Raw genomic sequence first — 25391 nt, forward strand, 5'->3', positions numbered from 1 at the left:
CTGTGATGTTCTCTCTTTTCACCTCTGCAGGGCCAAGTAACTTGCTGCTACAAACGTGGGAACACGAGTTCTACAGTGTTCAAGGTGCCCTGGGTGTAGCTTCTGGATGTTGGAACAGAACAGCTTTAGCAGCAGAGTGCAAACTGAGATGTTGTGAACAACTGAACATTATTATGTCAGCATGTAATGATATTGGTGACTTTGTGAGACAAGTTGAGACAGTACTGCTGAGAGATCTGTTAATACGAGACGGTGATGCAATCATTGTGCCTACGACACACAGAGTAAAGACGCAACCAGGCGGTGATACAAACGGGTGAATAGCAATTCCAACATGTGCAAGAAAGTATGTGCAAAATTCAGCTGATGATATTTGTGAACAGATGAATCAAGGCTGGTTAACCCTAACCCTGAACAAAAAGTGAAAGAAATCGTTGTCTATAAAGAAAAACATTTTAGTGCTGAAATTGTGCATGAAATCACACTTTTTGCCCTCAGTATTTTCTATAGTTTTGTGCATTAACGTACCACAAATAAATATGCCCATTGCAGCCAAACAAATTACCTATTTTCTAAAGAAGGCACCAAGATGCTAGCTTCAAAGTTTCCCCAAGATTACACCCACACACACACACACACACACACACACACACACACACACACACACACACACTTGATCCCAATGAATATCCAAATATTTACCCATGACTGTACCAAAAGAAAATAAAAATAGTAGAAATAAAATAATTTAAATCAATTAAAATGATTAGCGAACAGTACTACGACAGGGCAAACTGAGAAGCCCTATCATGAAACAATGAACAAGTATACAACAGCGGTTGATTACAGCCAGGTGGAGTTACAGTTGATTAAGATAAGTTAAGAGACTTTGGTGTGCATCGGAAGCAGAAGACCTAGTGTTATACATGCACTCTGTCGCCGAGTACCCCTCCTCACACACAGGACAATCACCCGCCTCTCAACTGCGGACTCCTCCCCTGGAGAAGCACAGTTCCCATTCCAATCAAAGAGTCTCCTCTCTCCCCCCCGAGGAAGACCCGATCCTAAACCAGCCAGGTTTCTTACATCCTCCCCGTTCCCCCACTAGAAGGTGAGTCTCTTTGCCGTGATGAAGTCCTCAAGGTGGACCCTCCCTCCGCCCATGAGGCCGAAGGCGGGGTACATGGTCCCGGAGCACTCCACCTGCCTCTCGTAAAGGCACCTCATGGTGTCGGCGTCGTAGAAGTACACGCGGCCCACGTCGTAGTCCAGGCACACGCCCACGCGCTGCGGCATGGGCAGCACGCGCTCACTGGCCGCCGTGGAGACCAGCGCGGAGGAGGAGGAGACGGAGGAAGCCGAGGCCTTGGGGATGAAGAGCTTGCCCATGCCCAGTGTGAGGAGGGTGAAGGGCTGGGAGAGCTCGTAGCACGCGTCCTCGCTGCCGCTGTCGTGGCCGCTGTCCTGATCGTACCTAAAAGGCACACGTTTTTTTCTAAGTTAATGGTTAAGTAAAGTATTGGACAATTTGGTCGTGTACATTGTCTTGGTTTTTTTGTTTACTTGGAGGAACCAAGTCAAAAACTAGGGACTCTCAGCAGGAAACCGCTGGATTGCCTACTCCGGCTAGGAAATGAGTCCTTCCCCTGGGCGCCCCCCTAGGGAGGTGTTCCAGGCACGACCAGTGGGGAGGAGGCCTCGGGGAAGACCCAGGGCTAGGTGGAGAGATTATATCTTCACACTGGCCTGGGAACGCCTCGGGATCCCCCCCGAGGCTCCAAAGGGAAGTCTGGGGCCCCCTGCTTGAGCTGCTGCCCCCGCGACCCGACCACGGATAAGCGGTTTGACGATGATGAGGATCATTTCTGAATTTGATAGAAAGCTTTTTGAGCCTTTAAAAACACTCAGTTTCCAAGTTTGTCCTCTCTCTGCGGTATGTTATGAACTTGCATGTTCCCGAGTACACCCGTTGTCTCAAAGGTTTATTCTGATACCGTTGTGTTGCTTTAAGCCATGTGTGTCAACAGCATGAGCCATTAGTAGGGAAAATAAAGTTTCCCTTCCCATGTCTATGCGGCTTGATGTTGTGAGGAGGGCTTTGTGCGCGGTTAAGCCGTTTACAGGGTTATACCGGGCCTCTTACATCACAGGATTAGGCATGAGTCACCCAGACTTGTCCCTCAAGCAATTTGTGTGTGTGTGTGTGTGTGTGTGTGTGTGTGTGTGTGTGTGTGTGTGTGTGTGTGTGTGTGTGTGTGTGTGTGTGTGTGTGTGTGTGTGTGTGTGTGTGTGTGTGTGTTGTACTAAATGGTGTTGGAATTTTGCAAGAATGTCATGTTTGTCAAAGTTTTGACACACATTTCATTTGGGAATCATTAATACAGCATACATTTCACTTCACACATTTGATTGTCGCGTACCTAGGGCTGCTGGTGTCTCTGGGGTTGTGGAACCACTCGAGCAGCTTGGTGTCCGAGGCCACGCCCACTTTTACCATGTAGGAATGCGGCTCCACCCGGAATGCCCAGAAGTGACTGCGAAGCAGAAGAGCACCTCTTCAGCAAAACCATCACAGCGAACACCTCGACCCGCTGGAGAAATCACCACAAATCAAATCCTCAACGTTTTTAGAAACTCCATTAAAGGGAACCAAGTCAAAAACTAGGGACTCTCAGCAGGAAACCGTTGGATTGCCTACTCCGGCTAGGAAATGAGTCCTTCCCCCGTGCGCCCCCCTAGGGAGGTGTTCCAGGCACGACCAGTGGGGAGGAGGCCTCGGGGAAGACCCAGGACTGCGAAGCAGAAGTGCACCTCTTCAGCAAAACCATCACAGTGAACACCTCAACCCTCAGGAGAAATCACCACAAATCAAATCAACGTTTTTAGAAACTCCATTAGAAGGGACAAGGAAGAGGCTCTGTGTGAAAATGAGTCATCATATAGGAATCCTGATCGTACCTAAAAGGCACGCGTTTTTTCTAAGTTAATGGTTAAGTAAAGTTAAGAAAATGAGTCACCATATAGGAATGCTGAAATTTATATCAAAATAAAATAAAAAAGGTAATAGTCAAAAGCAAATTGTAATCCTTAATAAATCATTGAATAGATGGTATTAGCTCAAGAGCTGTATCTCAAGAGCCCTGAAGGGATCGGGGCTGTGTCAATGCCCAACTAGGATTGAACTGTAACACTCAGCAACAGTCCAATGTCATGCAGCATTCACAGTCTCCGGTCGACTTTAAGGGGCAAAAGCCAAGCGTGTCTTCCCCAACCTCGTGGGGCCAGTCCCCTTACCGTCCTTGGGTGATTCCCATGTCCCCTATGATGTAATCCAGGCCGATGTAGCTGCCGGTCTGCACGCGCTCCGAGGCGAGCAGGAAGGCCATGCCCGCCTGGCTCTCCACGCTGTCGCGCCGCTTGCTCAGCACCAGTCGCTCCGCGCTGAAGCCACACTTGTCGTTGAAGAGGAACCCGAACGCTGCGGCGCGGAGACAGACGCAGTCGGTTAAAAACATCCAAACACGGTTAAGGACATGCAAGGATATCCGTCCCGATTCTGCTTCCACGCAAGAACACTGATATCCCCAAAAAACGGATGACATGGATTGCCTGTTTGTGTAAAATATGAGTCTTCCCTTTTACCTAGCTGCCCTGTTGTATTTAATACTTTTTTTATGATAAATTAATATATAACACTGAATAAATATTATTTTACTTTACATGGTATGTTTCACAGGCTGACACAAGAGGGCGCTGCAACACAAGACCCTTGTCTGGGAGAGGATCAGATGGCTATGGCATGTAGGCCTACCTCAGGCAATGCAAAAATCCCTGACCTCACTCCTTACTCTTACTCACCATCTCTCGCGTGCATGAGGCATTTATAGACCTCATCTGTGTGGAATCAAACATGCGCTTTAAATAGCTTCTAGGCCATAGGCCGTCATTAGCATAACATAGAAAACATGTAGGCCAACAGAGGCTAACACCTGCTCACTCGACCGTCGCATGCAGGCTGAACAGCTCACATGGGGGAGGGGGGGGGGTAAAGAGAATGGGAGACCCAGTTTACTTCCATATGACGGGGGAAGTTGTTAGAAAGAGAAACTACACGTTCCAACTCTGGGCCTGGATTATCACGAGTTACGAGGACTAGACTTGCTCATGGGGCTTTGGGGGATGGGGAAGTAGCACAAGAATATAAAATAAGGCTTTCAGCAACTATTTCCATATTCTTAATAAATAAGAATATAGAGGTTTCTTCTATAAGTGTAATAAGTTGAAATAAGTAATGGCTAAAACATGAATATAGCTTTACACACACACACACACACACACACACACACACACACACACACACACACACACACACACACACACACACGACAGCTATTGTGTGTGTGGTGTAGATAGCTAGAGAACCACACCACCTTTGTTTTTTCATCATGTTGGAGAAGCAGCCCTCATGTCCTCCTACATGTTGGCGTTTTATTTTATTTCCTGGTTTCTCTCAATGCACCCCTTCCCGCCGTTGTCCCAGCAGTGCAAAACATTCCACCCCATTACTGCAGCTCAGCGAGTCCCTCCTGTCCCCCTTACAAGAGTCACCGAGCGGAGGAATGTGGCAGTGAGCTGTGAATGCAACACCAAAGAGACACTGTGATAATGTGCAAAGTAAGCATGGCCATAATCACAGAAGGGGCTACGACTATGAGCGGGCATCAGGATCCCCTTCAGGTCGGGTTTCCCCGCCAGGAAATGTTGAATGCGGATTTCTCTAAATATATGCTGCATTCTGGGAAGAGCTTCGAAATCCAATTTGAGTGTCAGCCGTTTTAAAGCTAATTCAATTCCTGCATCAGACCTAGATTTAACTGGACATTCTGAATGCATCGACGAACAAACGTGCACAAAAGAGCAAGTCGAGCGCACATAAACTGGTGCTATTCATATTTTGCCAGTAGGGTTTTCGTATTGAGACTGGAGCGTGGTGTGAAAACCCAAAAGAAGCACCACAGATGGACGGTGGAGATAACAGTTCATTAAAAGAGAATTAAAAAAGCGGTTTATGTTTTGTTTTTTAAATGGGTCTAAGCCAATGGGAGGCACCCTAGCGAGCTTTAAATGTGACGGACAGATGCAGACTCAACTGTGGCTCAACGGTTCCTCCTCAAAGCAGAGAGGAACAAAGGGAGGGAGGGGGGAAGAAAACAAAATAAACTATTCCAAAATACAACCAACTTTGGTGGCCTCAGCTGTCTGAAATCCAAAAGGTTGTTGTCATGGTGATTTGCTGGAGAATAGAGCGCACACTGGGAAAGCCCAAAAAAAAAGCTAATAAAAGTAAATTAAGAATGTCTTGCTAGGCTGTTGTCCTGAAATTTGGCACGCATGATAACTCAGACATGCCCAGAGAACTAAAGTGGATATTGGGGCTCAGACTCAACCTTGGTCCAATGAGGCCCAGCAAAGGGAACTGATTCTACAGTACAAAACAACGGGCCCCTTCTGGAGCAGAGGGGACCTTCTGGGGAGTATCAACTAGCTGTATGGATTTTAAAAGATCCATTCCGCTCAGACCCATCGATGGCTCGGTAAACTAGGTGAAAGATGAGCACACGCAGTAACCCAACGACAAGGGGACCACACGACTGCATTCCTGTAGAACTGGTAAAACCTTGTCGGCCAAGCATATTATCTGGTCCTTCAAAACAAAACCCATCCCGTCGTCACCTGGGGCGGGGGGGGTGTGGAAGGTGACCTCCGGGCTGTAGGGGCTGTACATGGAGCTACGGCAGCTCCGGACCCTGAAGGCGTACATGCTGTCGGGTTCCAGGTCACAGACTACGGTGCTGGCTCCGTAGACCCGCTCGGTGGTCCTCCAGGACCCCGAGTCCACACCGTCCTCCTGAGGCGGGGATGGGGACTGGCCCGGGCCCCCAAGCCTGGATGGAGGATAGGGGGGACACGTCAGCGAATGTCATTACAGGTGGAAATATATTACAAATATAACCGACTAAATACAACATACTAGGCTCTGAATTGTGGATATGCAATTGCCCTATAGACTCTTAAAATGATGCAAAATGGCCGAGCTTATCAGACTCTTCAACAGGGGAAGATAGCAAGCAGGGCAATATAAATGAACACACACAGACAAGATTGCTAACCTGCGGTATTCCAGGAGCTGGTGATCCGTAGCTATGTGGTCATCAGAAAGCCTCCAGCATATTGTGGCGTCATTGTAAACTCTGCTACGTGATAGGTCAATCAAAGGAGGGTCAGGGACTGTGATTGGCAAAAAAAAAAAAAAAAAGGAGTGTAAACATTTAAGAAAAACGACCTTCCATTCAAAGAAAATGTGTAGATCTAGTGCCTTCTACTAGTGCATTTACATGCTTAGCCCCCTCAAAGCTGTCCTCCACTTATATGAAACAAAAGCTAAGAATCATTTATTTTTTTCCAATTCAAGGGATCTAATCTCTATATATAACCTCTATAAACACATTACATGATTAAGGACGTATTTTGCAGTGATCAAGAACTACTCAAAACATCTGCAGAGATGCAAAAGAGAAAGTCAATGAGATTTCAGAACAGGCAGAAAATAAAAATCATTCAGTGCCTACAACCCTTGGAAACGGCCATGGAACTAAAGGAGGATTGTATTGAGATGATCTGGACAGGATTGAGCTGCTTAATGGTGTTTGCTAAGAGGTTCCCGAACAGACGGATATACAGACGATGCACTTTGTACAAAGAAGAAGCCCTCATTCATTTCAGCTCCACTATTTATCCTTTTCCAGTCATCTCTATTCACATTCCAGCCCCAAGAACGAACCCAATCACCGTTCACTCCCCATTTCCTGTACATTATTCTCAAATCCACACAAAAACTTAAAGGACATCCATCAGAGCGCTAGTGTGATTGTTCTCTGGGTTCGACGACCTTCTTTCCACTACAATCTTTGTCCTCCTCCAAGGCTCGTCTGAAAGAACCTCAGCCAGTCGCGCCCCCCACACAGATTAACTCCCCCCTATAGGAATTTCTCCTCATATAGTACATTGGAGTCACTTTTCCTTACCCACCTCCCCCCCCCCCCCCCCACACACACACACTCACACACACACACTCACACACTCACACACTCAGCTCCCCACCAGTCACTCTACTCCTAAATTAAATTCCTCTTTTGTTTCGTTCAAAACGGATCCCCTTCCTATCTCTAGTTAAATCCCAGTTTTCATCACAAGCTGCCTTTGCCTTACTGGAAGACGACTTCAATCCAATTTGACAAAGTGAAGTCGGTTTACATTAACTGACATCACCTATTTGGCCATAAAGAGAGGATTTGAGTGTGGTGATACACATTTCATGATTAGTTTCCTTTCCAAAGGGCCGGTGCGCCCAGACATGCCAGTACTGATGTTAACCAGCCTACAGTAGAGCCTTAATGTAAAAAGTCTCTGAATACACTGAAACACTGCACTGCGTTTCCATGGCGGCTGCACGGCTTGGAGCTATACTCAAAGAACCATTATAATGACCTTTAACAATTACTTTCCACTGTCAAAATCTGCAATGTCCTCACACCCATTTAATTAGTGAGGGCATCCCCTCTAAAGCAAACAATTAAAAACAAAATATATATAATATGCCAAATCTATTTGTACCACGACTGATGAGGAGGAGTTGTCTTGCAGTCCTCTCTACGTTTCCTTTTTAATATTTGGTACTACGAGGCTCCACCTAATTATTTCAAGAGGGAAGGAAAAACATATCCGCTCATCAGTCAAGTACCCCTTGAGCATTATTGGTCTAGAATGGATAATGGTTCCGGTCTGACCGGAGATCTCACCAAGGCTTGTTTAAAAGCCACAGGGAGACGCTTTCTTCCTATTTCTAGGTGCTTGACGGCTTTCCTGACAGCCAGTGCGGCTGGTTTTTGGTTGCCTTTTACCAACATCGTCATGTCTTTCCTACCACAATTTCCAATAAACAACAGCGAGGCCAACATGGAAAAGTTCGGGACCACATGAAATTCCATTGAAAACAGTTTGACCATTTATAACATTTTGAAATTTACCAGGGTTGGAATGAGAGAGTCATAGTGTCTGCAACATGACATTGTGACCCTGCCCTTTCTTCAGAACCCTTCCTAGAAGTTAAGAATTTGACACGGCATTTACCATAGGAAAAACATCTAACAAAGGCTCTACGCCAAAAGCCTTTGGTAAGGATGATGCCAAGGTTCTGTATACTGGTGAACAAACAGATCCTTATGCGTAGCATGGGAGAAAACATGGATCAAACACATTGGAGGTCTTTTTTTTTTTTTTAGAACATAATAGAAGAACATCATAAAATCCCATTCCATTTTAGAAACTATTTTTTCTACTTATTCTATAGTATTTCCAGTCACCATTCCGACACGCAACTGATAATTGATAAGCAGCAAATGTATAAAGACACCTTGCATATAGGCTTATGCAGTCAGTTCATTGACTAGAAGGTAATCTAGTTCTATTTGTTCAAATAAGTGTCTTTATAACAAACTCATTCTCGTTAATATATTCATGGCCAGCAGTTGTATCCTGCAATATACAGCCCCCACAAACACAAGCAACCTTAACATAATTACCATGGACTACCTCCTAGCTGCAATCTGCATAATGAACAATTACGTCATAATTATAAATAACTTAAATTATAAGTTAAATTATCCCTGAGACCCCGGGGTTAAAGCACATCCATCAGCTCCCCTGCAGGCCAGCGGTGGCGGGCTCCACTTTCCATTAAGTACTTGCTGACCATTAGGTAAAAGCGCACTACTCCTTGCCAAGGAAGCATTTTGCATACAAAACCATTGACCAAGTCAAATCCATCATCAATCCCTCTTTCTCTCCTCCTCATGCATGGTCATCACGGAAACGTAACCCCTTTTTGAGGAGAATAGCCATATAACATTACGATTTTAAGATAAGGTTGGATTCTAAATGGTGAAACAGGAGGTGATTCAAGCGGTGGACATGCCAAAACTATTTTCCAAAAGTGCATGACTTGAGTTTGCAAACGATTCATGTAATTTGTTAATGGGCTTCCTTTAAAAGTCAGTTTCCAAAATATACGACTTTAGAGCCAAAAGGTATATACACATGAAATATTAGCAACTCCAATGACTCAACAGCCTGCCAGTCATTCTTCAACAACAATTTCAGCAGACATGCTAGCCGCTGTTTACAGTACAGCTTTTATTGTCATAACTTTAATTCAAAAATGATTAATTCAAAGCGAACATATTTGACTGACAACTTCTTCTTACTTGTATCATCTGACTGTTTAGTTACAATGACTTAGTGGTGCTTCTGACGGTGTGTTGTATAAAGAATCAAGATTAACTTTTGTCAGTGATGCATTTGAACTTTGCGCTATATAAATTTGATCTTGTACGGGTTTGAGTCACAGTTTCAAAACAACTCTTGGTACTTAGCAATACTTAGGACAAAGGCAAATCAAACGATAGATATACAATTTTGTTGTCAGCATCAATGCCGTTCTTATGGTTAAGGAAAACTTTAGTTTCCCCCGAGAGCAGTCAGAGACGCACAGTGATGTGTATGTCGTCAAAGGGTCACCGTGGTAGAAAAGGTCAGAGAACACAGAGCGTCTTCATCTTCAGAAAAATAAAGCTTCCCTTTTTCATTCTTCCTTCCATTCTCTCATGAGCAGGCCATTGACAGTACATCACATTTTCCTCTCAACCCCAGAACGCTAGTCAACTCCACAGTACATGACCACAAAAACATGTGCCGAGACCCTTCCTGTCAGAGAACCATGTAAACACATATCTCCATTGCGCTGAATGCTGTTTCTTGAGTGAACTGAAGGTCCATGGTTTGTGTTCCCATTTAAAATCAACCCAGGAGTGCCAGCCATGCAGGCCGCATGGCTTAGCTTCCCATGTCCCAGGCCAAGTCATAAAAAACGCAAAAAAAAAAATTTAAAATATCTTGAAATGAGATCAAAAAGTAGCACTCGTTATGGCCATTGTGATTAAATGCTATTAATCATCTAAACTTCTTTTCCTTTTCTTTTTTTTGTCTAGCCACCCTACCTGTTCCTAGGGTTACCTAACGTTAACCTTTGTGCCTGGGGTATACCGGTCACAAGGGAGCAGGGATCCCCCTATGCATTCTTCTGCTTGATGAGAACAAATGGATGGTAAACATTATTTGATTTGGAAATTGACAATTGCAATGTGGGGAGGGTATGAAACTGTTTAAATTGCTCTTTGAACCATATTCTGGGCTCATTCTGCTGGAGAGATTAGTGTATGCATGCATTAGAATAGATCAATTGTCTACACCTATTGTGTTTTTTTGCATTTAGAAGCCTGATTGTATGATCTGTCCTAGACAGAAATGTCACGACAATATGCATAAATAGAACCAACCTCCGCCGAAGCACATCTCCTTCAGCAGCATCTCCTCTTTGGACGTGTCCAGCACAAACTCATCGAAGCAGGGGTTGGACGCAGGGTGGAAGGTCCTAAGAGACTCTGTGGCCCTCTGGATTCTGAACACGCACAGGAAGTTGATTTATTAAGACACAGAAACGTGAAGAAAGATAGCATGAAAGACCGCATCGAGACATTTGATCCGTCTGTGTACAGTATAGGATAGTAATACTGAAACAAACCGGGAAGGAGCAATATGTTTGTGCTGTGTCATCGTGTCGTATTATAACATGTACAGGAAGTGATGTCAATAATGTGAGGACCCTAGCTCTGTGAGTTGAACATAGATTACACACATTGTATAACAGCTACACGGCACAGTAGTCCAGGTTAAATCACATAATATGATCAATATCTATTGGAATTTTTGAAAGAACAAGAACTGTAATACACAGAAGGAGTATGAAAGCTTGTGTCTTTGAAAGCGAAAGCCCTCCAAATAGCCAAAGCTGCTAATGGAGGATCAATTAGCCGGATTAGCGAGTGCTACATTCCTGCACATGCATTGGTTAAACTCTATTTACAGTCATTGGCTTTCCTTTAGACCCTTTATTAATGCCACTAGCATGGTGGGTCTGCATAATTAACCAACAAGAGTGGGTTTTCTGGCAACCGGCGGATTGCTGGTTAGATCCCAGCAACTTCTAACCAAGTGTAAGTGTGTCCCTGAGCAGGACACACAACCCTAGCTGCTCCTGACGAGCTGACTGTCCCCTTGGACGGTAGACACTGCGGTCAGTTTAGAATGTGTGAATGAATGGGTGAATGTGATGCACTAGCAATTGTAAAGAGCTTAGAGTGGCCAATGGTTTAAAGCATTTAAAACATGCATCAACACTGGCCAGTCATGCAAAATACATAATCAGATCTCCCCGTGCTCGAATAACCAACTGACCAAATCCTAATAAAAAATTCCAAAGGGTCCTAGAAAAGGGCAATGCCAGATTAAGCAGTTCAAAAAATTCATGACTAAACTCAGTGAGGTTGAATGCATTCAATTAGGCGTTAAATAACACATTTTAAGCTGGTAAATAAATACATATGATTAAAGTGTTTTTTACAAGAAGACCGTTCTTGATAACTTAAGTTTCAGGCTACTGAAACAGCTTTTGAAAGAAATGTTGTAATGGATAAAAAGAAAATGCCTTTTCATTGAAATACACCAGTAGGTCCTGGTCAGCCCTAAACCACAATCTGCCTCGGTGGGAATTTAGTACTACACACAAAACTATTATACTATCTTTAATTTATAAAACACAGTAATCAAATGTTGACATGTGCATCCACTTCACACTAGTCACACTACTAATGTCTATAATGGGTTTTAAACATTCTGGAAATCTACGAACATACTCCTAACAAAGAAACGTGTGTAACGTTCTCTGCAATAACTTAAACTGAAAGTTAATATTTCGATGTCCTCTCAATTCAGCGTGCAACCAGCAAATCTGTCAGGCTAAAGCCTCACAACATAGAAAGGTGTCTTTTTATGCATCTGTTTTATTTTTATTAAAAGCACAAAGAGCATTATTTGTTAAAATGTTTCTTACTGTTCTATCGGGGATGAACCAGATTCTCTTTGCGCATGTTTGCCAGTGTTTGTGTGAGAATGTATGTACGTATGCGCGTTTAGCTCTTCTAGTTTTACAGCATACTGGTTTTACAAAAATTGTGTATCTTTTAATTGTGATGGCTTGAAATGCTTAGACACTTCCATGCATTCATATCCATTGCCTGCCTCTGTGTTCTGGTTTTGGCAAAGAGAAGGACTCTCGGTCTGCAGCATATGTAGTGTTGTTCTGCCATTCTTTTGCCCGGCTGTTCAAGTCAGTCTCCTCCGTGTGTCACTTTACCTCACGTGCAGCTGCTTGGCCGTCTGTACAAAGCACGACTGGTCCGTCTCTTTCAGCACCTCTTGAGCGTAGCCTACCAGGCCACTGTTCTCCAGCATTCCCTGGTACTCCTCCACCTTGGAAACCAACAAACACTTTTTTCCAACGCCGCATACACCAATTTTAACTACAAGAATGTTGTTCCATTTCCTTTCATTCATTTATTTTATAATTTTTTTTGAACTTAAACTAAATTATTTGGCATTTACTTCATGCCTGCCCATGCAGCACCAATGGTACTGAAATCCATTCCAAGAAGGAGAGATACTTCCCTCTTCCTTCTCTAAGATTCCTCTATTGCCAGAGTTTTCCTTGCTCTTACAGGGCTCAGGGGGTGGGTTATAAAGGTCATGAAGTCCGTCACTGTGATATACACACGCGCCCTCCATGGAATAGAGGGATGCACTCCATCTCAACCCGTCACCCAGTTTGAGACCATACCTGGCCTTTGAGCTGGTCTAGGCGTCGGTTGCGCGACTGATCGATGGACCGCAACATCTCCGTCTTCCTCTCCTGCAGGGTCTCGAACAGCCGGTCGAAGTGCACGATGGCCTCCCGCTCGGAGAGTTGCCCATTTTCCTGAGAGAGCGGGCGACATACAACAAAAAAAAAAAGTTTGCTTTTGGAGCTCTCTGAATCATAAAATCGTTTTTGAATGTGGAGTGTGATGAAGTCAATCATTGAAAGGCCTAAGTTGGTAAGGCCAATAAAGGATTGTAACTGACTGCCATCTGTACGGCTGGACAATACCGACAGTCAGGGATAAACACCAGAACAATGTCCCATTATATAACCTAAACAAGGGGTGGCTGCATGCAAGTTAGCATTCCTTGTTCAAGTAGATACTTTATTCATAGTTGGGTTAAAATTAATCTTCCTGGTAGATACGTTAATCACATTGAGGGACAAAAGCACATTAGTACAGAAGCACCGTAAATATCGAAAATGAGAAAAACATTAGGAACCGTCGATACTATGATGCAATAGGCTAATGACCAAGTTTGAGGAATAACAATATCATCAATAAGCCTTTGTTACCACTGACACTATGGACTACCATTTGTCTTTGAGCAGAGGATTTATTTCTAAAAACATGTGTAATGAGCTGATTCTTATATTTATAAAAACATGTGTAATGAGCATGTAAGCACCTGCAGCAGGATACATTTATGCTGCAATACGCATTTAAATGTACATGTCCTTCCTTTACCTCGTGGGACACTTCGACGACCTCATCGTATAACGTTTCAGTGTCATCTCATCTGAATAACACGCCACGCATTCAGGACTGCAAACAGTCAAACTTGTTTTAACATGTTTGCATAGAACATGTTTAACATAAAACAAATGGCCTCAAACAGAAAATGTTTAAAATGCAACACATGTTTCAGGCAATGGGTAGAGCTCACTCCAAGGGGCTGGGAGTGAGCACATGACATGCTATTAAATCCTGTGCCGCGGTGAGTCAGCGGTCTCTTACCTCAGTCTGCTTGATCAGTACATCCAGATCCGAAATCTGAGTCCTGACCTGGTCCTCTTTACTGATGAGGTAATGGATACTCTTGGCCAGTTTCTCCTGCAGCAGGAAAACATCAGGAGAGATGGAGTGAGCCAACCGTAATGCAATCAATGCACTGGTGTCTTGAAGAGCATACGATAAACAACATGTCAAAAGAAAACTGCAACAAAGAATCGATATTTGCTACTGCAGCAGATAATAAAAATCAATTGAATCTTACGGGGAAAGTGATTGCAAAAGGAAAGTTATTTCCTTCGCAAGAACTCGCATTCGAGAGATTTGACTTTGGACCAGACATCCAATACCAGTCTCGAAACAATCAGGATACAACACACCAGCACAAATTAAAGTGTACAAACAATCTTATTAAATATGTAGTACTTGGGGCCCTGGGTCTATGTGGAGGATCTGATTTCAGGCACAAACAGCCAAGCGTCATCCAGCTGGATCAGGTGATTAAGGGGCGCCAGATTGAAAGGGGCTGCCCAGCTCTAACCTACTCAAAACATTTACTTCAGTGTTTTGATTGATCCTCCCTAGAAAAAGACCCATCCCCTACACTGCCCTCAACCCAGAACCTCCCCCAACACAAGGCCTTTAAAAAACAAACTGATTGAAATGGATTCACTCCGTCGACGGCCTAAGTCTCAGTGCCACTGACCAGCGTCTGACGGCTTGGCTGGCGAGTACGGTTTTCAGTTTCCAAACAAATAGAATCTAATCGCCAAGAGCTGGGCACCGGTCGGCCATTAATATTACAGCAGGAGGGGACGCAACCCAGCCCCACTATGGCCGCACTAGTCCGTGGCCAGGAAAGCAGAACCAGTGTAACAGGATGTGGCTCCAGGTGGGTGGCTTTTGTCCCAAACGGGGGGTTGAATAGAACAGGGACACGCCCGTTACATTAACCATGCATCACTTCAAGGGTGTGAGTTCCGGATTGATCAACTCTCCTGGACCATTGCAGGCAGCATCAGCCGTAGAGTGCCCCTTCTTATGGGTGTGTGGTGTGCAGAGAGGCGTATTGGGTCACATCCCCCGCCTAAATGCACAGCAACCCTGACATACATTGGAATGCCCTTCTACCCAGCGGTGATGGGATTCCCCCAGCAAGCAGAAGCGTCAATGTCCAGTTGTCTTTTTCCGCCCAATCCTAGTTGTTTTCCTTCAGACAAATCCCTAGCCTGGGTGAGAACACTCCTATTGGCTGAGAGAACATGGACAGTTCTGGGGGAGTGGGGGGATGCGGTCAGAGCCGGATCGGTTTTCAAAAAGGTTGAGGCTCAGCTGTACAACATTTGACTCGTACACCCTGGTCTCATTTCACACAATGAATCAAATCGTGTGACTGGCATCAACCGTTGTGTCAAAAACATCACGTACATTCTAGGATTCCAACTGTTCCTTCTAGAGGAGCTTCCGATAAGCCACACCCATATTTCAGACCCTCTGACACTGCATCTCCCCCCCACCCCCCTCAGCTGTTCAGACAACAGGTGGTGGGGAAAATCAGCCGACCAGTACCTTGAGGATCTTGTAGGCACTGCTCATGGAGGTGACTTTGTGGTTGGCATGGGAACCGCCCAGCTTGCAGAGGTGACAGACGGGTCGTCTGCAAACCTCACAGTACATGTTGACCTTCTCCATCTCGTGCTCCGGACACATGAGTACCTGGGGGTTACCGGGAGGACATTAGACCAATCACGCCAGACAGATGACGAAGTACAGATGGATTCTAGACAATGGCAATTATCTGTCCGAGTAACGTATGAAGGGTTGGGACCTTTGGGGGAATAGTGAAGTCTAATGGCGTACACTAGGCCTGTTTACTTGGGTCCTTTAAGTGTAGAAATAAACACTGACTTATCTATCCATTTGTTATGTGTCAAAAGGGGATTTTGGAGCCTCCACGGAAGGAAACCTGGTTGGATTAGCGAACAGCAGCAAAAGGCTTACAATGGGTTAAGAGTATTAACATGAAAGTACAGCTAAAATATTTATAATAATTTGTAAAGGGACATTTTTAAGACCAATTCACTTATATATTTGGTTGTTTTAAAATGATTAATAAAAAACATTGTTAAAACATTATTTCATAAAGTTTAAGCATAATAATGAATCTGAATCATTCCAAGTCTAGCAAATGAATTGCACGGCTATGTCAGTAACCTTTAAATTAGAACTTCATCTATTATAGGCGGACTGGATTAGTTGCCCAAGTCGCGTGAGAGGATCATGATAGTCATCAGCTCAAACACGGAATTAGTCACCAGTAAATCACCCAGCTATTTCAAAAGGTGATGCATGCAACAGACTGAAGGGTGAGAAGGTAATTAGTTTACCCGCATAAGACAAAAAAAAAGGGTTAAGGTGCGAAGACATAAAACTCCAAGTGAACCGTTTACATAATTCAAGAGTAACAAAAAAACTAAGCGGCTTGAAACCCTGGAGGGGAGGGGGGGGGGTCCTACCTTGGGCCTGAAGTTGGTGGTGGGCCCCACGTACTCGTGCTGGGCCTTGGGGGTTCCCCAGGGGTGGTTCAGCTTGAAGCACTCGTTGCAGTAGCTGGCCTTGCAGTCCATGCAGCTCTTGGTGGCCTCCTGCGGCGGCAGCGGCGGCTTGCACACGTTGCACATGATGGCCACGGCGGCGCGGGCCGCCTGCCGGTACCGCTCCACGATGTTCTCCAGCGTGAAGTTGCGGAACAGCATGCTGATGCCGCGCTCGCCCAGCTCGATGTCGTGCTGGCACCCCGGGCACGGGATGGCCGTGACCCGGGGGGTCACCGAGTTCCTCCGCCAGCCGGGGGACGACATGGAACCTGGGACGGAGGAGGTGGGGGGAAGGAGGCAGGGGGGGGGCGGTGAGCAGGCGTGAGACGAGGAGACGAGGAGAGGCTGGTCCCCATCTAAACAGTCTTGGCTTTGCTGATTTGAAATCTTTAGAAAGCTTCAAATCGAATGAATCATTTGACTTTTGCCGAGCCTTATCGTAGGTGGAGGGGCCGCAATCGTGGAAATTCAACACGAAAATGGCTTCCATTAAACCAATGTTTTGAGGGTCCAAGATTGCTTTTTGGGGAGGGGGGCAATAGTCACCAGCATGAAGGAGGTGTGTGGGCGGGGCACACAACATGTAAATGGGGTCTGTTCTCATCGCCTCCAACCCACACCCTTTCCCAGCTGTTGAGAACACAAGGGTGTGAGCGTTGTTGACTGAGGTCACAAACTCGCCCAGCCCTTAGGTCCTAACAGCGGTCAGAGAGGAGACGCACTGTTTCACAACATCAGGGAAAAGTAGGGCGGGGGCCAAGGGTGGATGAACATAGTCAATCAATCAAGGGAAAAAAACGCCAATGGAAACCAAGAGCACTCAAAAAGGATTAAAAACAGGGGGAGATAAAATAAAAAGTATTGCGTGTGTTGATGCCGAACTGGACAGAGGCATTTGCATCACGATTCTCCCCAGAGTCAAAATAAAGGTTTGCAAGAATGACGATGATTGATCAAGAATATAGCATGACAAATTGATACGATGATAAATCGAAATCAAAGAATTTTCAATATTGAAATCATGTGTCCAGTTCAATGCAGCCAGACTCATTGACATAACACACCAAGATATATTTTAAAGCAGAATTGCTTTTAATAGCATTATACATACACACTTGGTAACTTCACTGGGCTTGTCACCAAGGTGGGGGCATAGTAACAAGGTTCAGCAACCGTGGATACAAAAGGGAATATATCGCACAAAGAAGCAATAAGGAAGTTCACACACACACACACACACACACACACACACACACACACAGCACATCAACACAAATGGCAAACTGAAAGTCATGATGCATAAAACGGCAAGCCAAAAAGACAAGCCATTCGGGACAAACAAATGTTTCAAATACTTCAGGTCTAGAGAGGAAACGCTATGTTGGATTATTGTATGAAATTGATAAGCATTCCATACCCAGCGTTCCACTATTAGATGAAATATTTGAACACATTTCCAAAACGAAGGCTGAGGTACAACTAAGGAAGGGCATTTACTGTTACAAACAGAGCAAGCAAAGCAAAACATCCAACATGTTTTGAGTTCGATGTGTGTGTATTGCAACACCATTTTAACTGGATGTAACCCCTTTTAGGCTGATATGTGGACCGAGTTGTGAAAACGAGACCTGATGATAATTACGCAAATCATAAAATCCACACACGCACACATAAGCGCAAATGAATGTGCCGGTATGCGTGTTTGCATGCTACACTCAGACTTGGCTTTCAAGTTAGGGCTGGTCAGCACAAAAAAAAATAGATCTATGGCTAACGCACAAGTCTGTGCTAGTGCGCGTGTGTGCGCCCGTGTGCATGTGTGCATGTCTGCAGCTCTGCAGATGGGAGGGGTGGTGGGGGGAGCCAAGGGCGAAAACCGACTAGTCATTACGGAACCGGTACATTCTGGCTGGGCCCGACAGCACAAAAAAAAAAAGGGGCGTTGGCACTGAGCTCCTTCACTACATCATCGGGAGGAAAGTCTCTCCATACCTATCGCTACAAAAAGGACATGAGGCTACCTGACAAAATAGTGTCAGCACGTCTTAAATCTGAGAGCAATTCTGGTACAGAGCATTCGAAACAAGTCACGGGTATTTTCACCTATAATATTTGACCGTCTGATCAAAGCACAGTGGTGGGAGGAGGATAAGGACACCTCTCCTTTAATCATGCAGTTAACGCATCAGGGAGAACGCTGTATCAACAGAGACCATGGCCGCCCTAATCTATAAACAAAGGCGCCGTTTGCTTTGTTTGGTTTGCCTCGTTTCCGAGGAGTTCTGTGGGACTACATGATTAGTGGGCTTGTGTCGTCTGTCAAATCCAGCTTTTGTGTGCACGCGTGTGCCAAGCCTAATCATTTTTTGTTTTTTTAAAGCAACAAGTGGTGAATAAACGGCGCTTATACCCTGAAGGGAGACATTAGTTACGAGAGGAGAAGCTATGAGAAATGTCTAAAACAAGCCCAAACAGTTGCGGTATTTCCCTTACGTGCTGGTTAGCATAGACTCTCTGCAAATTCATTTTAGGCTCCGCAGCGCGCGCGCACACACACACACACACACACACACACACACACACACACACACACACACACACACACACACACACACACACACACACACACACACACACACACACACACACACACACACACACACACACACACTCTCTTTTCTATTTTTCTCTCTTATCCTATCCGTCTTCTAGACTAAATACATAGTTCTCCATTTTTGCTCCATTTTTCTGTTTCCTTCTGCCCTGAGTCATCCCCAGACTTTCCCTCACAACACACAACATTTCATCCAGTTGCAAAGCACAATTCCCAAAGGGATGCAAATCGATAGTGGAAAGCAAATCTCTCCCAGTCAGTGGAGGGTACCTCTAATGCAATTCATGCTAGCAGTGAGGCTACCATGACTTGCCTTGAAATAACAGTCAAGTCATAGTTTAATTTGAATATGAGGGAATAAAAAGGGAATGTTCAGCTAACTAATTGAATGCATAAGGGAAGATAAGTTGTGTAAAAAGGTGTGGAAACATGTATAGAAAAATATAACAATATATTTTAAGCAAGATGCGTTCATGAGTGGAAGAAACTTAAGTTTGCTAGATGAGCAGTTAGGCGTAGAAGAAGCACACTTGGGCTCACAAGAAGGGGAGGTCGGAGGGGGAGGGGTTGGAAGACTGGACTAGAAGGACTGTACTCACTACTTAAGCTACCCACAACATGGTGCCCTCGTCTACCTCGATGCCCAAACGACCTTCTTGCTGCGGCTGGAAGCAACGGCAGAAAGGTGAGGTGAGCACAACACAAAAGAAACAAACATGGCAATGTTGAATGGCAAGACTCAAAACACATGTCCGTCAAAACGGGGATGGAAATAAAAAGCCTTGGAGTTGATGCTGCAAAATAAAGAATAAGTGAGAAAATCATCCAAGCTTTAAAACACAAAAGATGTTATACAGTTAGGCACAAAATGGATGCTAAAATATTAACATTTTAAGATGCATTATGGGATGAGGAGATGAAAGCTGACTCATAAACCTTGCAGTCAAGACATCAAGTCCCAACAAAGGACCATAAGAACGAATCGCATTAAAGAAAAATATGTCCTGTTCAAAATAGGAAACCATGTTTGCTTTGCAATCAAAGTTTTTCTGAACACAGCTACGCTTTTTTGGAAGCAATTGAGAGCTAAAAAAAAAACACTTCAAGCTAAATTGTAGGAAAATTCCTCAAATTTTTACAATGAACGCTTACAGTCAAAGTCATTCTCATCACAATTGCACACGTCAAGAATCAGCTGCCAAACTAATACACAATTTGGAAATATTCAAAATTGTGAGGGCAAGCACAGCCAAACAGATGCGTCTGCTTTGTTTAGACTCCAGTCACATAAAACCCCTGATGAGGAGAAACTCAACTCCGGCGATGCTACAGTCAGCGCCTCCCTCGGTCCCAGCCTGGCCCTGCTGGGACTCCCAGCAGGGCCAGGCTCACCAGCGGTCTGGTAAATATAGCCAGCTGGCTATTCTTTCTCCTCATCCAGCTAATCCTTCGTTGGTTCGTCCTTGCAATCAGGTTGCGTCACCATGACGACCAAGGATCTGATCTCCCCACCAATAGGGCGTGACCTTCTGGTGTTAAAACGTGGACCATGTATAACAGGCGGCCGGTGGGATGTAATGTGCTCAAGTGCTCTCAAGGTTTTGAAAACAACATTAACTCGGCATGCTTGATAATCTGGTGAACATGCACATGGAGTTCAGTGGTAAGCCCGTTCTGCATAGTCCCAGCAACAGCCCATGTGGACGAACGAACGCTCTGTTAGCTTAGCCATAGGTAAACAAGCTTGAGTTGGAACTGTAGATGAATTTGGAATTTCAGTAAAAGGTTGGTCTGGTACAGATCCTCTATGGCTATTCAACCCAAATGTAGCACTTGACATTTTGCCCTTGTAAATAGACTCGATTCGGCTTATGTTGAATTGACTCATTCATGACTGGCGGAGCTAAAATAAGATCTATATGGTCCGCTTCTACCGGTTCCCAACAGATGAAAGCTTTTGGGAAACGTTTTCCATTAAACCAGCTCCCCCCCCCCCCCCCCCGAATCTGATTTTGCCCTCAGTCCATCATCATTTTGACCTTCAAAAAAATATTAGTGATACTCAACGTGATCCGCCAGTATTACAGACGGTATAGACAAATCAAGTCCAAACTGTGCATCATTGTGGCTGTGACCAGGAGGAAGCACAGAGGTACAATTAAAGGGCAAGTTCATGGAAATGGCGAGTGTCCCAGAGCTCTTGGGGAAGCAGAAAGCAAGCCTTGTCCCACGACTCCAACAGGCTTAGACGTTGACCTGCTCAAGCACAGTCCCAGCAATGCCATGCAGGGGGAAATTAAAAGCATATTGTATCACTCACTCTCACACACACACACCTTTGCACTAAGCTGAGTCGTTTCTAATGAGTAGAAATACCTCATTGGAGCTGAGAGGGGTGCTTTGTTCAATACCCCCCCCCCCCCCCCCCAAACACCACACTTGGGTTGTGTAAAAATGACAGCAGCCTTCTCTTTCAATGTAAAAGCAATATGAATGAAAGAAGAAATGAATAGGAGCTAGCATGATTTCAGGGGACCTGCTATGGAAACTGGATGCCCGGGGGCCAGTGGAAGGTAGACAGACAATTCATTCAGGGCTTAATGGGGGATTGTTGATTCTTGGTCATTAAAACCAATCTGAGCTGGCAAGTTGCTTGCGTTCCATACAATACAGCTTTGGGTGGTCTGTGGTTGTTCTGGGAAGAAGCCAGGTCTGGATTTGGGAGCAGTGATGACAGATTGTGTCATGTCAACAGATGTAGAAACTATTATCTTCATTGTCGGTTCCATTTATACTGGAAAGGAGTTACATCTTAAGACAACCAACGATACTACTTATATCAAATGTTTCCTTTTGGTAAAGAATGTGCACCGTGGGCATATTTCCCTATTACTCCCTTTGGGGAATAATTAGTACACTTCCCCATCCAAAAATTACAGGTTTAAAGTAGATTAAAGACCAGATTTATTCTGGGTTTTCTTGAAAATCTTGTTTTATCGACTTTGCACAGAGCCTTTGGAAGATAGGAGTCCAAGCATGTGTGAAACATCTCCTCAAAACTGAATCAAATGGCAGTATAAAGATAATTGCATGAAGAATACGCAGCACTCAGGACAAAGCAGAGTCATTCTCTATTATGGCCAGGATGCTCAGCGGTAGACGGTGTGTTGATTTCCTGAAATAGGTACAGTGCTCCAACCAGAACACTGTTCCGAGTACAATGCTAGGGTTGGACTGGCTGAGACAGAATCCCCCCAGTCCAGACTGTTAATGCCATTACAGATACTGCACTTCACCTTAAGTGAAGACCATTTCAGCATGTAAAAGGTCAACATTTAGTCATGTCCAAGACTAACTTTCCTTCGAGGGGGGAGTTAAATAAAATGAACTCCTCAATCAAGAACTTAAAACAAAAGAATATATAGATATGACCCCAATATAAATCCTTGGTTTCCTTACCCCGGGACCCACCTGATCGGACTAGCCGGTCCAGTCTCTCCATGGAGGGGGAGGGCACCCTGGACCGCGGGCTACCGGGCATGGAGCACTCCGAGCCGGCGTCGAACGAGTCGTCATGGCTGAGCATCAGAAGCTCGCGGACGCATTTATGACAGACGCTGTGCTGGCATGGCAGGATCAGGGGGTGGGTGAAGAGTTCCTTGCAGATGGGGCAGATGAGCTCCCTCTCGATGTTCTTGATGGGGACCTGGGGGTGAAGGAGAACCAGCCACAAAGGCGTCAGTTGTCCTGCTATTTCAGCTGAGCATAAGATCGATGGACCTTTTATGTTCTTCAGAGGTCTCAGAATAAAAGATATAGCAGCAAATGACTTTTAAGAGCACCATGAATTGAACTAGATGCAAAGTTGCACAAGAGTTTTGATTAACAAATAGTAGGCCTACAGGTCATTCTGTGTCATATTTGACAAAGTTGGGGGACTTGTGGTTCTCTCCATAGTTTGATCCATGATCAAAAAGTGCATTCAGACAGCACCTAAAGTGTATCGACAGTGGCCATTACATAACAGCAGAGAATTACAAGTATATGAACGAACAGCAACTGCTTTAGTTCAACCGCTTATGGTGAGATGCGGAGGAATACTAAAAAGGTTGTTAGGCAATAGACTCCATTCATAAAATAGCCCATCATAAGAGCGTCGTATTGCGCCACCTGCAATTGATCAATATGGTAACTAATTAGATCGAAGTAGGCCTATACTGATATAGGCCTACTCGTATGAGTCACCACCAAGTATAATACATTTCAGAACTAGTTGAGGAATTTAAGGAAGTTTAAAATAAGCCTGCCAGCACGACGTCTAGAGTGACACTCGTGTATGTGTTCTCTTAACGAAACAACCACCAACAACGAGAATATCCAACTTAGAAGACCACATAATAATATTCGTCCTATGTTTATAGTTAATGCCAAAGTTAGACCGATTGTTAGAGCGCTCGGACTAAAATAACGAATGAATCACTCATCTCCCACCAAATGAACGGGTTGTTTGGTCCACCACTTACCGCGATGGAGTTACGCCGCACTTCTGCAGCCATGGTGGACGTTTTAAATGCCCTTCAGAGCCCAAATCTCAACTTCTCCAAAGCGGACTGGAGATGCCAGACACCACAATCGCTCAATATGCGAGAATCAAGGAGAGTGACGCTGCAGAGAACCAGGACGCGGTAGTGAATCAGCACTCGTTTCTGAGTTACAGTTTGGACACAAGCAGATTGAACACACTGGGCTCGGTGGCCAAGTGGGGCGGGTAGAAGACTCGGCGTGGGGTGGAAATCTGCATAGGAACAATGCTGGAGCCCGGTGGTATTCTAAAGAAGGGGAGGAACTTCGACTGGAGGGATATCAAGTTTCAATGCAGTCATGGGGAGTTTTGGTTGAAGCTTATACCTATCCGCAGCCGACGATCCCCCAGCCTGGACCTCAATTAATTCATTATTGTGTAAATGAGCTACTAAGAGTACTAGGGGAAGGTCGATTAGGATTTAAAATCTCTGTCAGGCACATTCTTCCCTCTTTCTTTAGAGAGGGTTAAACTGATCTTATTGTTAGTAATTTTGTTTATATACTGGTTGATTATACATGCATGAGAAATTAACTAATACCTGTGGAAAATATGTCTTAATTGCATTTATTTAGAAAGCTTTCGCATAATTCAAGTATTCTGATCAGTGTCTGATCAATGTCCCTGTGAGGAATATTTCACAATAGAATGGCCAATTTTGATATGGTCTTTAAATTTGATTAGATGAGTAACAGCTCTATAGTAGTACAAAGGCATTCAACGTAATAACATTTTTGGTTAACCATGGCTCAAAGGCATGAACTCTCTCACCTCAATTCTTACACACACACACACACACACACACACACACACACACACACACACACACACACACACACACACACACACACACACACACACACACACACACACACACACACAACACACACCCACAGTTGTGTTTATTGCAATGGATTCTTAATCAAATTCAACGAATGCGCTTGATTTATATCTTATTACAAAAACAATCAATCACTTGTGGCCATAATAGATCTGGCCCGTGTACGCATGTCATGTATCTCCTTCTAGGAGCCGGTGCGTGGGTACCCTCTATCATAGTCGATTGCCAGGAGAATTCCTATAAATAGGAACATTCGCCATATTTCTTTTGTAAATAGGCCAGAACAAACGATATGGTTTGTAATAACCTACTAATGCTTAGAATGTCAGACGCAGATCTAATATTGGGAATTACTATGATTGAATATAATAGCGATATAATATAATAACAGAATAAGCGTAAACCGCTGTTTCCAAACCCCGATCAAAGCGACAGCTCGTCAGCGGGGCCTCTAGGGCATTGTAACCAACATACCTAATGTGTCATGATCATAAATCACCAGCACGTCAAACTCCTTACCTCTCCTCTCTCTATCCTCTCCACGATACTGGCAAACTCCGTCATATCCTCGGAATCCGACATGGCTGCAGATTATTTCAGTGCAATAGAGATAACAGGTTATTTAAATGTAAAACAGCAAACAAATGGGAAAGCCCTTTAACACCTGAATAACAAGTCTATAGCGGATTTGTATCGCACTAAAGACGATGACATTCAATCTAGTCGCTCATCCACATCCTAATTTCCGTGTGTTCCGTGTATGCCTGCTGTCTTTGCCCGTTTCTCTACAAAGGCTGCACTATATGGCCAAGCTGAAAGAAGGCAATTAGATTTTGGTTGGCATCATCTTGGAGTGCAAACCCCGCCCTCGTCC

General features: G+C 44.5%; 1 protein-coding gene across 1 annotated transcript; it reads right to left on the minus strand.

Moving 5' to 3' along the window:
• Positions 1-677: 677 nt before the first annotated feature.
• trim36 (tripartite motif containing 36) lies at positions 678-25099 on the minus strand (the record flags this gene model as incomplete). Its single annotated transcript, XM_079738591.1, has 14 exons — positions 678-1474; positions 2421-2534; positions 3295-3478; positions 5734-5945; positions 6171-6288; positions 10455-10576; positions 12371-12486; positions 12851-12988; positions 13890-13985; positions 15453-15599; positions 16400-16749; positions 19730-19759; positions 22566-22800; positions 25037-25099. 14 exons carry the CDS (start codon positions 25097-25099, stop codon positions 1105-1107), a joined length of 2295 nt encoding a protein of 764 aa, XP_079594717.1. The 3' UTR covers positions 678-1104.
• Positions 25100-25391: the final 292 nt, after the last annotated feature.

The sequence above is a fragment of the Pollachius pollachius genome (genome assembly GCF_949987615.1).
Source record: "Pollachius pollachius genome assembly, chromosome: 1".
Taxonomy (NCBI): domain Eukaryota; kingdom Metazoa; phylum Chordata; class Actinopteri; order Gadiformes; family Gadidae; genus Pollachius; species Pollachius pollachius.